Source organism: Canis lupus, chromosome 17 (assembly GCF_003254725.2).
Source record: "Canis lupus dingo isolate Sandy chromosome 17, ASM325472v2, whole genome shotgun sequence".
NCBI classification, from domain to species: domain Eukaryota; kingdom Metazoa; phylum Chordata; class Mammalia; order Carnivora; family Canidae; genus Canis; species Canis lupus.
The window spans coordinates 31096379-31115183 of record NC_064259.1 but is presented as its reverse complement, the minus strand read 5'-3'; the positions used below and the strand labels follow the sequence as shown (position 1 = coordinate 31115183).

Sequence of the window (18805 nt, the reverse complement as noted above, 5' to 3'; positions counted from 1 at the left end):
GAGAGAAAAAAAGGAAACCAAAAAATAAAAGCCTCCCCCTGAAAAGTCTATAGTACAGAAGAGTACTGTACTATAGACTTAGTATAGTACAGAATATAGAATAAAGTATAGAATATAGGAAAATCAACAATTAGAAAATAAATTCATTCCAGATGAAATTAATTTTGTACAATAGACATACAAAGAGTTTATAAAAGATGTTTAGGATGCTCATATAAATGAAGAAATACCATTTTTAAAGAAGACGTTGTGAAATAAAAATCGGTGGAAAGAAAATAAGAACAGGTAAGTATCAAAAGAAACAATTAGGATATTGGGAATTAAATATAATTAAAAACTCAGTATGTAGTAAACATTTGCTAAACCTAGTTTAAGTAGAAAATTAATGAATTGGAAGAAGGAATTAACTAAAAATATGACACAGAGAAACCACAATTAGAATATGAAAGAAAAGCTAAGAGTAATAAAGGCTATATCGAAGAGCTTTAATAGCCTCTAATAGGAGTTTCAGGTAAAGAATGATGGAGAAGAAAGATCTGAAGAGGTGAAAATTGAGAATTTACCAGAAATGAAGACATGAGTTCCCACAATCAAAAATGAATTCCAAATACTGGACGGGATAAATAAAAATAAGCCTACAGCTAAAAATATTATAGTGAAACTATAGAACATCAAGTGATAAAGAGAAAATCTTAAAAGCCATTAGAGAGAAAAGAGTATTACTTGGAAAGGAACTACAACTAGAAAAACAGAAGGCTTCTCTTTAACAATAGAAACTAACAGTCATTTGAGTGATATCTTCAAGTACTAAGAGAAAATAGAATTTTCTGCCCAATTAGACTTCTCTTCAAGAGTGAGTTCAAAATTTAAAATAACAAAGCTTGCAGAAGCAAATGTAAGAGATCTTCATGACCTTAGAATAAGCAAAGATTTCTTAAATAAGACACCAAAACCATGAAAGAAAAAATTGATAAATTGGACTTCATTAAAGGTAAGAACATATGTATCAGTAACCAAAATTAAGAGAATGAAAAGGCAAGCTAGGGTAGGGAGACAATATTTGTAATATCTATAGCCAATGAAGGACTCATGGTGAACTATATGAGGACACTCAAAATACTATATAATTCTATTTGTAGGAAGTTCAAAAACATGTAAACATGGCAATTCTAAGATTTGTGTAGTATTAGAAGTATTAGGCAAGTTCAGTATTGTTGGTACATAAAATAAAAATTGATAGTATTACTATGCTCAGTTATTACCCATTGAATACACATGACATTAAAGGAAAAAGACTCCACTCTAGAAACAAAACTATAAGACATTCAGAAATGCGCCAAATAAACATTCAAGACCAATTAAGAAAATCATAAAATAATTAGATTCATAAAGAAGATCTCAGTAAGTGGGAATACGTACTATGTTCATGTATGGAAATACTCAATAGTATAATGATACCAGTTGTCTCCTAAAAATTTCTAAATCTAGTGCATAGCAAACTAATCCTAAAATTTGGAAGAATGAATGTAGAAGAATGAAGGGACAAAAATTAAAATTCTGAGGAAGAACAAGTTGAGAGGATTTGTCTTGTCAAATTTTAAAATTTATTATGTAGGCACAGTAAATATAAAGTAGTGGTGTAGCTATAAACAGTGCGACAGAATAGAGTACCCTGAAAAAAATATACATACACACGTGGTATGTGACTGAGATTACATTATTAATCAGTAGAGAAAGAACAAACGAATTAAAAAATAGTGCTGGGTTAAAAAATACACTGGTTATCCATGTGGAAAGAAAAAAATTCCTTAGCTCACTTCATACCCAAGTTCTCAACAGATTAAAAATCTAAAAATGGAAAGCATACTTTAGAAGTTTAGAAGAGAATATAGGAAAATATGTTTTTGACTTTGAGATAGAAAGGGATTCTTAAGAGAGTGCATACCATAAAAGATTAAAATTTTAAAACTTTTGTTCACAAAAAGACACTATAAAGTTATGAGAAACCTGAAAGAATGAAACTGAACTTTTTGCCTCACACATTTACAAACATAAAATGGATCTAATGTAAGAGCTAGAATGATAAAACTCTTAGAAGAAAGCAAGGCTAAATCTTCACAACCTTGGCATTGGCAAAGGATTCCTAGATGTGACACATCCAAAGCATGAGCTACAAAACAAAGAGACATAATTTAGACTTGGGTGCTAACAGGAAGGAGGGAGGTCTGATTCTAAAAAGAGCAACAAGAGAGGGGCGCCTGGCTGGCTCAGTCAGTTGAGCGTGGGTTGATCCTGGGTTGTGAGTTCAAGCCCCATGTCGGGTGTAGAGATTACTTAAAAAAAATAAATAAGACCTTGAAAAAAAAACTTTTTTAAAAAAGGTCAATAAGAGAGATGCCTGTGGATAGAAATGTTTCATACTTTACTACGTTGGGGTCAATGGCCAGATTGTGATTGTGAGTACTATATTGTACTATTGGAAAATGTTACCAGGATGGGAAACTGAGTAGTGTGCACACAGAATCATTCTATGTTATTTTTTGTAACTGCATGTGATTCTAAATTATCTCAAAAAAACATATCTATACTATAGAATGTTACGAAGTTTAGAATAAATAAATGGAAGAAACCACATTAATCCAAATGGATAAATCTTGGACACAACTTTGAATGTAAAGTACAAATTGGGGAAGAATAAATACATTATGATATTTATATAAAGTTTGGAAACATTGCCTTATTTCTTGATACATAAGTAATTATAAAAACACATGTGGGAATGATAAAATTCAAATTCAGGACAGTGATTTCTTTGGGGATCAGTAGGGGAGGAGATAAACTTGTGAAAAGGAGCTCAGGAGGATCAATTACCACAATTCTTATTTCTTTTTTAAAAATTGAAACAAATATAAAATGTTCAACTTTTTTGAGCTAAATGATGAATATAGTTATGTTAGGTTGTTCTCTGTACATTTCAGTGTTTAGAATATTCTACATTTTTAATCATTAATACACAATGACATATTGATAATTAAATTAAAAAAATAAAAGTATTAACTTTTAACTAGTAAACTAATCATAAAATGATCTATTAACTAGTACAAGGATTCCTAGAAGTGCTTGCAATTCTAAAAATTGACCTTCTAGAATTAAACTGATTAGCAGTTCGATTCCTAGTTATGTGTTGGTTTTTTCTTTCTTGAAATTAGCTATTTTAGAATGATAATACTGGGTACAGCATACTCAGTGCCTACTATGTGCATGACAGTAAGCATTTATTTGTAAGCATGTTGCATATATCTCGTTTAATTTCTAAAACAATCCCTTGAAAGTAGATATTATCCGCTTTCCAGTGAAGAACCTGGCTTAGTTTATCAGAGCTCCCACAGCTAATAAGTAGTACAATCAGAATTGGAATCTGGATCTCTGAGACTCTAAAATTATGCTTTTAAGCCACTTCAGTGTATAGCCTTTACTTTATATATAGCTGTCATACAAATTCTGTAGTAAATTAGAGTTTATCGAAAGAGAGCGAGGGTAAATACTATCTGCTAAGCAAGAGGATTTCTAGAGTTCAAGAGACCCAAGATAAAAGTTTCAAGTCACATTTTTATTCCTCTCTCCCATCTACTCTGTTCACACCTGACTCCTTTGTCGAGACTTTACTATTCATTCTTGTAAAATCGACGATGGACTGCAATTTCCAGTGTTATATTATCATAGAGATTTACAGTTGGGAAAGTGGTTGAAGGAGTTGAAATTGGGAAATTAATAAGGAGCCAGTTCAAGGAATTCAAGATGACTTAGAACTTTCTGTGCCATAGTGTATTTCACAAAGAGTAGAGCTCAGGTCTTTTGATTTCTGATCTTGTATTGTTATTATTCAATTTTTTGTTTAAAAAAATCTGAATAATATTAAGGGTAATGAATATAAATATCATTTGTGCTGTCAGCCCCTCTTCCTTCTGTACTCCACTAGATGTCCTCTTCCTCTTTCTGGAATTCCCCATCCTAGAAATGAGCTCTTGTTAGAATCTACAGCACAGTTCTCCTAAGGTTTTTGGTTTTGTTTTGTTTTGTTTTGTTTTAAACCAGGAATAAGGCATAGGATGGCTCCTGCTGAAATCAAGACACTGATTCTCTTTCCCTTAGGAATCATCAAAACCAATAGATTGTACTTTTTTAGACCTAACCATTAATTTTTTTTTGTTTATTAATGGTTGATTGATTATAGTAAAATTTTCGGCAATTTGGATTAAACTCATGTTTGTGAAAACTGTAACAATGAATTTTAGATGATACAAACTGTTTACCTCTGGCTTAAAGAATGTGAAAGTAAAAGTCTACCACTAAGAAACAGCCATGAGAAAATAAATGTTGGGCACCCATATTCTAAGGGTTTATATTTTACTTCATTGTTGATAACTGTATTCGTTGTTGAAGCTTAACTATGTTTTCCAGAACCATAAGTCTTGCCATTCTTATGACCACTTTTGTTGATAATGCTCTACTAGAATCCTTGTCATAACATATAAGGATGCCATTATTCATCAGAAAGAACTGATTTACTTACTCTCTTACTGGAGAATATTAAACTTATCCTATTAAAATTATAATTAATAGCCATGTAATTTTGTTTGGAGGCTTTAAAAGAAGTATATAATTGTGCTAGCTTAGCTGTACTCATAATTTAATCTTTCTGTATTTCTGGTGGTAGGTTATTTATGTTTTAACTTAGAGAAAGATTATTTATCTTTTACATTCTTTATTTTCTAAGGAACTGGCATTTGATCCATATGAATCATATGCTCGAGATATTTTACGGCCTGGTTTTCATGATCGTTTCCTTAGTCAGTTATCAAAGCCTGGAGCAGCACTCTATTTACAGGTATAGTAATTTAAATAAAGATATATGATATCTGAAAAGGAAACTTAAAAAAAATTAATTACTTTGTTTTTTAGTCAATAGGCGAAGGTTTCAAAGAAGCTGTTCAGTATGTTTTACCCAGGCTACTTCTAGCCCCTGTTTACCACTGTCTACATTACTTTGAACTTTTGAAGGTAAGAAGACTCTTACTGCTATTTATAAAACATGCAAATGTGATGCAGTTTTTTTCCTACCAATTTATTTGTGAATTATTATGTGAGCACCCATGAACATTAGTCTATATCTAATTGCTTTTTCTAGTTAAGAATAAAATGTAAATGAATCTGCAAAAAATTCTATATTTTCTCTAGTTTTAATAGTGAATTTTAAAGCAATCATCAGATATTTTTATCTTGTGCCCTTTTTGCTTACATGGCATAAAAAATATTTTTTTCAAACTGTTTAGCATTACTTTAGAGTGAACTATGTATAATCCCAGTGAAAATTTCTTATTTGATCACACAGTTCAAAATACTCGATTTAGGAAGCACTGATAAAAAGATTTTTATTTTTCCCCCCTTTTCCTTTACACACTGAAATTAGCTAAGGAAAAAGGGACTTGGTCTGTATAAGAGTCATTCATTGATGTAGCTCAAAGTGATTTACTTTTAAACAACTTATGTATATGGGATGCCTGGGTGGCTCAGTAGTTGAGCACATCTACTTTCAGCTCGTGATCCTGGAGTACTGGGATCAAGTCCCACTTTGGCTCCCTGCATGGAGCCTGCTTCTCCCTTTGCCTATGTCTCTGCCTCTTTCTTTCTGGGTTTCTCATGAATAAATAAATAAAATCTTTAAAAAAAACTTATGTATGTATCTAATGACATACATCTCCTTTGGATTGTGGATAATATGTCCTAAAAATCATTTTTTTTCAAAAGCTTAAAATAAAGGATGCAATATTAAAGATAATCTATTTACCCTTAATGAACTAGCCCCATAGAGACAAAATAAGATATGGGTTAATACTAGTATTATTTCTTTAGCTTTTAAAGGAATGTGTGCTTCATTAAGGAAAAATTCTATTTAATATCATGATTTTGTTATGGAGAATTTATTAGTAGAAATTTTGTTTACAATTTGCAGGAGTACATACTAAATTGGGCTATCAATGAATCAGTGAATGAAGTCCCAGGCTTTTTACATTATAGTAATTTGGACCCTAGATTTCTCAAGTAGGAATGTTTGAACTGGAGAAGGACCAAGGGAGTTAAAGGATTTAATCACCAAGCAGAATTATAGAGCTCTTAGCTCTCTATTGTAGACTGAAAACAGCATACCATTTAAGGTCTTTGGTATAGACCAAAAACCAATATACTATGGTATAGAATGATTATTTTAAGAGGATGATCAAGAAGGAAGCATTTGTTATACAAAACCATTCTTTACAAATAATTCACTATGACAAACCGTAGTCCTCATGGGATATTTGCAAACAAGTTTATTATATAGAATCCTTGTTCATAATAGTTTGTATGATAATGGGATTTTAACATGAGACTGTAATGAAATTCTGAAACATTAAAGGCCAGATAAAACGTGGAAACAGTTACTAATTTATAAATAATAATAATAGGAAGCTTTGACGAAGATTCAAAAGGCTGTAAAACCTAATCATCTTAATAATGTAAGAAATTATTTACTCCCCCAAGTACAGGTGATTAAGATTTTTTAATTTGTAAGTTGTGGTAATAGAAAACATCATTCAGCAGTTTAAAAGATTTCTATTGGTTTAAGCACCCTTGTTTGTATTACTACCTAAAGTTCCATTGCAAAATTAGTAGTATATTGAGTGGAAACCTTCTAATTAATCTCACAGACTGTGATCCCTCTTTTTTATTCTGCATTCCCTCTGTACTTATGTATTATTTATACTTATTTTTCAATTTCTAATTGTTGGTTTGTTGCTTAATTAAATATTTTCACTGAGCAGTATTTTCAAAGAATATTCTTTGAGATGCTAGTCCCATGGGATACTTTAAATAAAAAGTTGGTGGGTGTGTATAGTGGTCAAATATGTTGGAGGAGCATTACATCCTTTTTTTTTTTATTTTTTTTTTATTTTTTATTTTTTATTTTTTTATTATTATTTTTTCTTTGCATTACATCCTTAATTATATACTCTTAGAAATTTTCAGTGTACACTAGAATATTAAAGACTTTGGGGCCGCCTGGGTGGCTCAGCGGTTTAGCACCACCTTCAGCCCAGGGCGTGATCCTGGAGATTCAGGATCGAGTCCCATGTCGGCTCCCTGCATGGAGCCTGCTTCTCCCTCTGCCTGTGTCTCTGCCTCTCTCTCTCTCTGTGTCTCGTGAATAAATAAATAAATAAAATATTTTTTTAAAAAAATAAAGACTTTGTTAAGTTGCATAATAAAGCAATCTAATTGTTTTATTAGGGTTTCCCAAATTAATTAGACCATAAAACCCTTTTATATTTTCTTTATTTTTGTTGAAGTATAATTAACACACAGTATTATATTATTTTCAGATGTATAATACAAGGATTCAGTGATTCTGTATATTACTTAGTACTTATCAAGATAAGTGTACCCTTAATCCTTTAACTACTTCAGGGGATCCTCACCTGCCTCCCCTCTGGCAACCATCAATTTGTTCTTTGTATTTAGGAGTCTGGTTTTTTTGTCCTCTTTTTCTCTTTGTTGTTCGTTAGTTTTGTTTCTTAAATTCCACGTTTGAGTGAAATCAGATGGTATTTGTCTTTCTCTCACTGACTTATTTCATTTAGCATTATTCTGTAGGTCCATCCATATTGTTACAAATGGCAAAAATCTCATTCTTTTTATGACTGAGTAATACTCTATTGTAGATATACACCACATCTTTATTCATCTATCCTTGGACACTTGGGCTGCTTCCATAATTTAGCTATTGTAAGTAATGCTGCAGTAAAGATAGTTGTACAGTATATCTTTTCAAATTAGTGTTTTTGTATTCCTTGGGTAAATACCCAGTAGCAGAATTACTGGATTATATTTTTAATTTTTTAAGGAATCTCCATACTGTTTTCCATAGGGGCTATACCAATGTACATTGCCACCAACAGTGCATGTGGGTTCCTTTTTCTCTACATCCTCACCAACACTTGTTATTTTGTGTATTTTTTTATTTTAGCCATTTTGATAAGTGAAAGGTGATATCTCATTGTAGTTTTGATTTGCATTTCCCTGATGATCAGTGATGTTGAGCATCTTTTCATGTGTTGGTGGGGCATCTGAATGTCTTCTTTGGAAAATTGTCTATTTGGATCCTCTGCCCATTTTTTAATTGGATTGCTTGTGGGTTTTGGCATTGAGTTGTATAAGTTCTTTATATATTTTGGATATTAACTCCTTATTGGATATATAATTTGCAAATACCATCTTCCATTCAGTAGGTTGCCTTCTTATTTTTGTTTTTCCTTCACTGTGTGAAAGCTTTTTATTTTGTAGAGACCCAATAGTGTAATTTTGCTTTTGTTTCCTTTGCCTGAGAGACATATCTAGAAAAATGTTTCTACAGCCAATATCAAATTTTTTTAAAGATTTTTTTTAAAAAAAGATTTTATTTATTTATTCATGAGAGACACAGAGAGAGAGAGGCAGAGACACAGGCAGAGGGAGAAGCAGGCTCCACACAGGGAGCCCAATGTGGGACTCGATCCCAGGACTCCAGGATCATGCCCTGGGCTGAAGGCAGGCACTAAACCGCTGAGCCACCCAAGCATCCCAGATTTTATTTATGTATTCATGAGAGACATAGAGAGAGAGGCAGAGACATAGGCAGAGGGAGAAGCAGGCTCCCTGCAGGTAGCCTCATGTGGGACTCAATCCCAGGATCTCAGGATCACAACCCAAGCCAAAGGCAGATGCTCAACCACTGAGCCACCCAGGTGCCCACCAATATCAAAGAAATTAGTGCCTGTTTTCTTCCAATAGTTTTATGGTTTTAAGTCTCACATTTAGGTCTTTAATCTATTTCGAGTTTATTTTTGTATATGGTGCAAGAAAGTGGTCCAGTTACATTCTTTTCCAGTTACATTCTTTTGTATGTAGCTCTCCAGTTTTCCCAGCACCATTTGTTGAAGAGAGTATCTTTTACCTATTGCATCTTCTTGCTTTCTTTGTTGTAGATCAATTGACTATAAGTATGCGTTTATTTCTGGGTTCTCTATTCTGTTGATCTGTGTGTGTGGTTTTGTGCCAGTGCCATACTGTTTTGATTACTACAACTTTATAATGTACCTTGAAATCTGGGATTCTGATACATCCAGCTTTGTTCTTCTATCTCAAGATTGCTTTGGCTGTTCGAGGTCTTGTGTGTCTTTCACTTCCTTGATGAAGTTTATTTCTAGGGATGTTATTATTTTTGGTGCAGTTGCAAATGGGATTGTTTTCTTAATTTCTCTTTCTACTTCATTATTAGTGTATAGAAATGTAACAGATTTATTGTGTATTATATTAGTTGTATATGTAACTTGAGACCTCACTGAATTTATCAGTTCTAGTAGGTTTGTTTGTTTGTTTGTTTGTTTTGGTAGAGTCTCTGACATAAAACCCTTTTAAAATATGTTATGAACATTATATTTTTATATTTATATTATAAATATAAACATTATATTTCTGGGGCGCCTGGGTGGTGCAGATGGTTAAGCACCCAACTCTTGGTTTCAGTTCAGGTCGTGATCTCAGGGTGTTGAGATTGGCCCAGTGTCAGGCTCTGCACTCAGCATGGAGTCTGCTTGGGATTCTCTTTCCCTCTCCCTCTGCCCCACCCCACCACTGGGTGTGTGCCTTCTCTCTCTCTCTCTCTCTCTCTCTCAAGTAAATAAATAAATCTTTCAAATGTAATACATTTCTGGAAGTTCCTTGTGTTCTCTACACTTAACTAACACTGCCTTAGCCCAGGTCTCCCAGCATGTCTTGCTGGGACTACTGTAGCAGCTTCCTATATGGCCTTTATGCCTCTTGGAATTTTCAGTTTAAAAAGGACAGTTGGTTCCCTATCAACTTCAACACAAATCTAAGTTCTTTAGCCTCTTTCCAGCCTCATCTCAGTACCTAGTCTTAACCCGACTTATGCTTTAGCCATAAGAAAATTTTTAGCAGCCCTGGATATATCAAACCTGTTCAGGATTCCACTTTCCTTTTGTTCCCATTTCCCTTCCCTTCTGTTTCTAGCTTCCCCTTTCATCTAAGAAATTCCTGCTTGTCAGTTTGCTCAAATCTTGGTTTCTCTGTCAAGTTACTCTTGATTCCCTACGCTGATTCTTTTACCTAATGAGTTTCCTTTCTTCATACTTCCTCATAGAACTTGTCTCATTCCTATTGTCTACCTTGTTATTAGACTGTGTGCTTCACACAGAGTGGGTGAGTCCTAAGTATCTTTAAATTCTTGTGCCTAGTAGTGTCTGGCACTTAGACAGTAAACACTTGTTTAAAAAATTGCAAAAATAAAATAAGTTTTCCTTAGAATGGGTGAGTCCTAAGTATCTTTGAATTCTTGTGCCTAGTAGTGTCTGGCACTTAGACAGTAAACACTTGTTTAAAAAATTGCAAAAATAAAATAAGTTTTCCTTAGAATTCCTATAGGTGTCTTATATTTTAAAAGACGTTTAACTATAAATTGTATGTAATTACACTAATTTTGGAAACTTAGAATTTTTTTTATAAAATTTACTTATTAGAGAGAGAGTGAGCACGTAAGCAGGGGGAAGGGGTAGAGGAAGAAGGAGAGAATCTGAAATCCCTGGATGGCACAGTTGGTTAAATGTCCAATTCTTGGTTTCCTCTCAGGTCTTGATTTCAGGGTGTTAAGATCAAGCCCCACATCAGACTCCATGCTCAGTGCAGAGTCTGCTAAAAGGTTTCTGTCTCTCTCTCTCTCTCCCTGCACCCCTCCCCATGCTTGCCCATGCTTTCTCTAAAATAAATAAAGAAGAGAGTCTCTATCAACTCCTTGCTGAGCACAGAGCCCGACACAGGGCTTGATCCCATGCCCCCAAGATCATGACCTAAGCCAAAATCAAGAGTCCGACATTTAATGGACTGAGCCACCCATGTGCCCTGGAAACTTAGAACTCTTTAAACTTTATAAATTCAGAAAATAATAAAAGTTTAGTCAAGTAATCAAATAAGTGTAAGACTTGAATGCTCTGAAACTGAAAAATAATACTCTTTTCTGTGAAGTTTAATTTGCTTTATTAAGCAAATTTAGAGTTGTTACTTGGGGACTATGTAAGTATGTTGACCATACAATATAAGGAAAAGTAAGTTTCCCTCAATTTAAAAAAGTTGGGTTCAGGGGCATGGTTAGTTCAGTCAGTTAAGCTTCTGCTTTTGGCTCAGATCATGATCCTGTGATCCTGGGATCCAGCCCGACATCAGGTTTCCTGGTCACTGGGGACTCTGCTTCTCCCCCTTCCCTCTGCTGCTTCCCATGCTTGTACTTGCTCTCTCTCTCTCAAATAAATAAAAAAAAAATCTTTTTTAAAAATTGGGTTCAAATCTATACTGTTATATGTACATTAGTGTATTCATTTCCTATGGCTGCCAGAAAAAGGCACCACGAACTGTGTAGCTTAAAAACAACAAAAATTCGAGCTTTAACAGTTCTGGAGACTAGAAGTCCGAAATTAGGGTATCAGCAGAGCCATACTCCCTCTTAAGACTTTAGAGAAGAATCCTGCCACTTACCTTTTGGTGGATCCTAGCAATCCTTGGTAGCCTAGCCCTTGGCTTGCCCATGCCATTACTTCTTTCCTTGCCTCCATCTTCACATGGCTTTCATCACAGCTCCCCATTCTTCGGTTATCTCTGCATCTGCTCTGTCCTCTCTCTTACAAAGGTGCTAAGTCAACAGTTGTAGGGCCCACTCTAATCCAATATGACTTCACCTCAACTTGATTCTATCTGCAAAGACCCAGTTTTCAAATAAGATCATATTCCCTGGTACCAAAGGTTAGGACTTGAACACAGTTCAACCCATGACAATTAAGTTTTGGTATAGTATAGAATTATACTCATTTTGGGTTTTCTGATTTTCCAGTATATAATGACTCTTAAATATATATATATATATATAGTTTTACATTATATATAACTATATATATTGTTTTACATTATATATATAACAATATATATATTGTTTTACATTAAGCCAGTTAAGTATCATTTCATTCTGATCTTAGATTTTAAAATTTAATTATAGGGACGCCTGGGTGGCTCAGCGGTTGAGCATCTGCCTTTGGCTCAGGGCCTGATCCCTGGTCAAGTCCCGCATCAGTCTCCCTGTGAGGAGCCTGCTTCTCCCTCTGTCTGTGTCTCTGCCTCTCTCTCTGAGTCTCATAATAAATACATAAAATGTAAGATTTTTTATTTATTTGTAAGATTTTGTATTTATTTAAAAAAATAAAATTTAATTTAATTTTAGTCCCAAAAATTCTTGTGAAATGCTAATGGCTGCAGTATTTTTCAGATAGACTGTAGGCAGGTAAAAAAAGAACAGGAATATAAAATTACTAAATCATCTGAATAAGACTAAGTGTATATAATTGGGTTTGGGGTTATCATATATGCTTTCTCTTAAGGGAAAAAAATAGAAAATTAAACCCTTAAAATCTCTATACCTTTCTTAGTATTTACTGATAATAAAAAGTACAAGATAGCAAAATAATTGAGAGAAAACATGTCCAGGTTTAATTTTAACACATCATAATAACCATGTGTTTTTAAGTAAATTAAATTGAGGACTAACAGAATAGTAAGTATTGTAGTTGATGTTATTTCATTTTAACATTGCAGTGTTTATCTTGATCACAAGCTTTATTTTAGAAAATAAGAACACTAATGACTTTAATCCAAAGGCTCACCTGGTTAGCTTCTTGCTATATGTTAAAATGTAACATTTGTGGTGCCTGGCTGGCTCAGTTGGTGGACCATGTGACTCTTGATCTTGGGGTTGTAAATTTAAGCCCCATATCGGGTATAGAGATTACTTAGAAATAAAATCTTTTTTAAAAATTTAAAAAACAGAATTCAACATTAAATTTTCTAATATTCCTAGATTTTTGCATAGCGGACTGATTTTAAGATTGGCTCTTTTTATTCTTAACATCACAAATATTACAAAAATTATAGCCCCAAATGTTTCAGTACAGGAATTGTGGGAAAGGATTACTGATAAAGATTTAGAACTCAATGATCTGAATGGTACAGTGAGTGGAAAACTTAGGAGAAAAAATTGAGAAATGTTGGGTGCCTGAGTGGCTCAGTCGGTTAAGCATTTGACTTCAACTCAGGTCATGTTCCCAAGGTCCTGGGATTTGCGGCTGCCCTCCCTCCCCCTCTTCCGGCTCCCTGCAGGGAGTCAGCTTCTCTCTCCCCCTCTGTCTTTTGTTATCACTTGCACATGCGAGAGTTCTCTCTCTCTCTCTCTCTAATAAAAAAATAAAAACCTTAAAAAAATTAAAAATTTGAGCAGTATTAAAATTAAGAGATTTTATCCTTCCAATATACAGCCTTTTTTAAAAAATGCTACACAAAACAAATATGAAGAGTCAAATATAAATTGTGCTACATAATACACTTTAAACACCCACTAGTGGCCTTCATGTAGTGTGCCAAAAACTCTTTGTAAAGAAATCTGCTCTGCAAACCCCACCACAAACATCTTGGCATACATTTGTTAATGTCTTTGGTTTGCTGCTTTTTCAGTTTGGGAGCTGTACAATAGCAATCATCTACTCTACATCATTTTTTATCTATAATTTTTTTCATTTTTTACATCTGGTTTTACTGCTGTATGCTTCAGACCATTTTCTATACTGCCCATGAACTGATGTTTTAATACCAGCAGTAAGAGAAGATTTAGAAAACATAGCTTCTGTAATAAAAATAAGCCCAACAGAGATCTATCTAGCTTCCATTCCCTTGAACTAGGTTTCTAAATTTGGAAACTCTTATCCAGAAACCATGGACTCCAAGCAGTGAGCTAAATGGTATTATATCTGACTACAGGTGTTAAATGTCTAAAGTTAAACATAGGGGATGCCTTGGTCTCTCAGTGGTTGAGCGTCTGCCTTCAGGATCAAGTCCTGCATTGGGCTCCTTGCTGGGAGCCTGCTTCTCCCTCTGCCTAGGTCTCTGACTGTGTCTCTCATGAATAAATAAATAAAATCGTTTAAAAAATAATAAAATAAAGTTAAACATAAGATAGTGTAATTCAATAGCCATTGTAATAATAAATAAACAGCTGACTATTGTACTACTCTAATTTTAAATTTTAAATCAACTAAACTGTGAGGTGCATTTATAATTTTCTCTCTGATAAAAACAGGAAGATAGTTTTAAAGGTATTTTATTTTCATAAATGTTATGCCTAACACTTTTTAGGGTTGATATCCTATTTAAAGTTTCAAACTCCTTTCCATGCTTCAGATTTTAACTTGCTTTTCCATTATGGTTGCATTTTCTGCCATTTTTTTATTTCATTTTCTCTCCTTCTGGAACTTCAGGTACATTTACGTTGAACTAATTCGTGTTGTCCCACACATCTGTAAGACTGTTCATTTTTCTTAAATCTTATTTTTTCTTTGTCCTTCAAATTAGTAATTTTTATTAAATCTGTCAGTAGAACTATTAATACCTTGCTTACTCTAAAATTTCCATTTGGGTTTTGCTTTACAGTTTCCACAGACTCCCTATCTGTCCACTCAGTAAGACCATGTTTTCCTTTAATTCTTTGAACATGATCATAAAAGCCTCTTTGAAACCTTTCTTAAATCTAACATCTGGGCCCACTTGGAGTCATTTTCTGTTAATTGACTCCCCCCCCCACCCCCCCGCCGAACATGGGTCACACTTTCCTGTTGTTTGCTCATGAACAATTCTGGATTCTATTGTGTTGAGGATTGCTGGGTTTCTTGTTTTGGGATTATTTACTTTGGTTATTTACTTTGATAGGCAGTTCACTTTCCTAGACTCGGCTGAAAATTTCTCTTCTGTATTATGCAGCAGCTGATATCTCTGTTCACTTTCTAGGATTTCTATATGTTGCTTTAGGTGATTCTCTTGGGTCTCCCCTATGCATGTATGATTTGGCAGTCAGACAAGTGTTGGGGCAGAGATTATGTTCAGTTTTGGGGGCACAGTCTCTGTGGTTCCTTATACCCAGGGATTTCCCCTTAATTTCCAGCTGCTCTGTCAGCTTTAAGCTTTATCTCCTGGCACCTGAAACAAATAAGGCTTCAGCTTTCTGCTACCTGAGCTGTGTACATTTGGGTAATAAACCCATTTCTTAAAAAAAAAAAAAAAAAGCCTCAGAACTTCTCCATTAGAGCTCTATCCTTCAAGAGTAGATTCCTCTTTGGTCTCTGCCTGCTTTTTTGCCAGGCTTCCTGGGGTTGTCCGGTGCATGCAAAGTTTAGCAAACAGGTACTTAGAGTTTATTTTCAGATTTTGGGTTTCAATCCTTCTGCAGTTCATTTCCAGATTTCCCCCCTTAAATGTCTTTTTAAACTGTGCTCTCTTTGATCTCTGGCCTGTAGAGGCTTCTTTTCTTCTCATTCTTCCCCACTGTTGTTACCATGAGAGGTTGGGGAAAGCCTTAAATCGCGCAAGTGTGTACATTTGCTAGTTGCAGCTTTTCAAGAATAATTGGTGCTGCTGGCTTATGCTTTCTTTTAGATGTTTTCCAGTGCCTACAAATGGTTGTTTTTTACATTTTGTCCAGATAATATAATTATTATCTGTGGGAGGGCTCTCAAGACTTCTTCAGTTCACTACCATTACTGGAAATTCTTGCATTTTTATAGTTTTTCTGCAGTATTTGTTATGGCTGTGGTGTTTAAAGCAGTAAGAGGGGAAATAGTGTAAGGCTAATATTTGTTAATTTAATTCTGAATAGAACTTGATGGGCTTTCCCCTGTTGATCTGCCCTTTTCAGTTTTTTCCAGTCAGCTACTATTAATATTCTAAATAGTTTCTCGAAAGGATACAAAGGGCCACACTTAATTATCTTAATACAATTTGTGACTTTTCCTTCAAAAAACTTTGAAAATTTTGCTTTTATTTCCTAGCAGTGAATCATACATCATGTTACAATTTATATTTTAAGCTTTCATTTTTATATTTTCAACTACTGGTTAGTTTAATAAAGCTATTATGTAAATTATAATTATGGAAGAACTATACTAGTTATATTATAAATTTACACTGCTTATACTACAAATTTATGCTGTTTATTCCATTTCTTATGGGGGAAAATGAGAGCTTGGGCTGATTAAAAAGATCAAATTTTATTAACATATTAATATCGCTTATTTGAAATTTTGTGTATTGTAAGAATTATCGGCATATATGAAATCACCACACATAAAATAACTTTTGAGAGGAAAGGAACTAGATTATGAAATGTACTTTCTGACTTAGCAAGTAGTATGAGTAATTGAAGTCTGCAGACCATCTCTAAATCTCATTTTAGTTATGAATTTAATCTTTTTCACCCATACTTTTTAGTTTTGCTGCAACTGTAAAAGAATAGTTGAGGGTCATTGCCTTTCTTGTGCTTAGCCTCAAATGGGATGTGTGAATTATGAGATAGCATACAGTCAGGAGCAGCTGGCTTAATCTGTTGGTTTCTGGAATAATTTGGATAATATTCCATACATTTGTTAACAAAAATAGTAAATTAAATTTTCTATTTGACCATGTATTTTCCACTTTGTAATCTATTCTTAGCATCTTATCAGAGTATACATGTAACCATTCCACAATCAAAACGCGATCCCCATTTAAGATAAAAACAAATCTTTATGTCCCAAATCTTAGAGTTATATATTTCTTGATTGTATATTTTGTCATCCTGTGCATTACAATTCACCTATTTGAATGGAATAGGTTTTATTTGGTGAATATTCTCTTAATAGGTATTTCAAAGTTATATCAGTTTTTTAGATAGTATATTGAGAAGGTCCTTGAACTGAGGTTCAGAAATCCTGGTTCTTTCCTGCCTCTGTCATCATTTACTAATGGCAGTTCCTTCATTATATATAATCTCATATTGGAAAAATTAATTTCTAGAAATAAAAACATGAATTCAAAGATTTTGTGTTTTTTTTTAAAACAAAAGGAAGCCATTATATGTTTGTGAATTAGTTGAACTCTCTGCAACTGCTTTGTTTCTGTAACAGTAAGCCACACCTTTGATAGTAGCTAGCTTCAATTATTCTGCACCAATGCCCAGTTTAAGTCAGCAATGTTAACAAAAATGCTTATAAGAAAAGTCATTTATTACCTTGAAATTTATTTTAGATGCTTGGGTAATGGTGCGAAGGTAAAAATTGCACTTAAAATTTGCCTCAACTATCATGTGACTCTGGGGCAGATTACTACTTCATTAGTAAAGTCTTACAGGTTTGGCATAGACTTTGGGTTTGTGGTTTTTAAAATGTATTAATATTTTTGCGATACTGGCATATTCTATATGTGAAATGCTATATAGTTAATAACAGATCAATGACCCAGAAACTTGAAACATTATTAGAATAGAAAATCAAATGCATGTCTAAGTCGATTTGTTACTTTTTTTTTTTGATTTGTTACTTTCATAGCTCTTTTTATGTCTGTCAAAACTGTGGGTTTTTGTATGACTTTAGGTATGTTTGCCTGAATTAATAATATAAAAAATAAAAGGATAGAATATGAAGGACTCAATATTCTACCAGCTCTTTAAGATTAAAAAATTGCCTTGTATCCTATTGACTCAAATATTTGAGTGATTGCATTCTGAAATAACTCAGTGAAATAATTTTCTTTAGTGGTGCTTTTGTTACACCACATAGAATTTTGCCATTTCTTTTTTTTTTTTTAATAAAATAATTTTTTATTGGTGTTCAATTTACCAACATACAGAATAACACCCAGTGCTCATCCCGTCAAGTGTCCCCCTCAGTTCCCCTCACCCACTCACCCCCACCCCCTGCCCGAATTTTGCCATTTCTTAATGCACATTGCTTTCAATGTGAAATTGCTGCCTTGGAAACCTTAACTCAGTAAGGCTAACAGTAACATTTTATTTGTCTCCCAAAATTCCGCCATATGAAAAGTAAAATAGGGAAGGGGAGAGTATTTTGAAAGAATGCCCTAAGTACAGCCTTCAGCCTACCAGTTATATCCATTAAGTAAAAACCTGGTAGCTTTCTTTTATGAACACTTGGCTCTTGACTTTCTTTAATCTAGCTGGCCATAGTGAAGAGTAATACTATGAGTAAAAATATATATGAGTATATATATATATATATATATATATATATGCTTTGAGGGAGAAAAACATTTTTTTACCCTTCTTTGTCCTGGGGGTTTATCATGAATAGAATTTTGTTTTACTTAACACAATTGAGATTGAATATTTTTCTAAAAAGTGCAGATTGTGCCTCTTGTTGAAAGTATGGTGAGTTCTTAATATAAGAAATTAGAATAATAAAACTGAACATTAAATAAACATCACAATATGGCATTTACTATATCTGGAATACCTGAGCATTTAAGATATTTTATTAAATTATTTTTATAATGATTTAGGTTTTGAGTAAAAAATATGTTTACTTTTCACAAGTCATCAGTATGTGTATGTGTTATAACTGATTTCATCAGGTGAAATGCAAAGGAATGTGTTGTTGATCTTTAAGGACTATCTCTCAAGAACATAAAATACTTAAAGTAATAATGAATAATTACACTCATTGAATAGTAAACCTTTACTAATTACTTTGAATATTTTGTGATTTTACTTCTCACATCTTTTCTGTTATGGTAGAGAGTAAGTGTTTTTAAATGTTGTGTGAAAACTACTGATACGTGTTCTTAACTTTTTCTTTTT

General features: G+C 33.5%; 1 protein-coding gene across 3 annotated transcripts in view; it reads left to right on the top strand.

Annotated features, from left to right (window-relative positions):
- SOS1 (SOS Ras/Rac guanine nucleotide exchange factor 1) overlaps positions 1-18805 on the top strand; it is a 146482-nt gene that overhangs the window by 87241 nt on the left and 40436 nt on the right. For all 3 annotated transcript variants that reach the window (XM_025454107.3, XM_025454108.3, XM_049095776.1), the window contains exons 7-8: positions 4778-4888; positions 4963-5061. In XM_025454107.3, coding sequence (XP_025309892.1) covers positions 4778-4888; positions 4963-5061 — 210 coding nt within the window. The remainder of the gene's footprint in view (positions 1-4777; positions 4889-4962; positions 5062-18805) is intronic.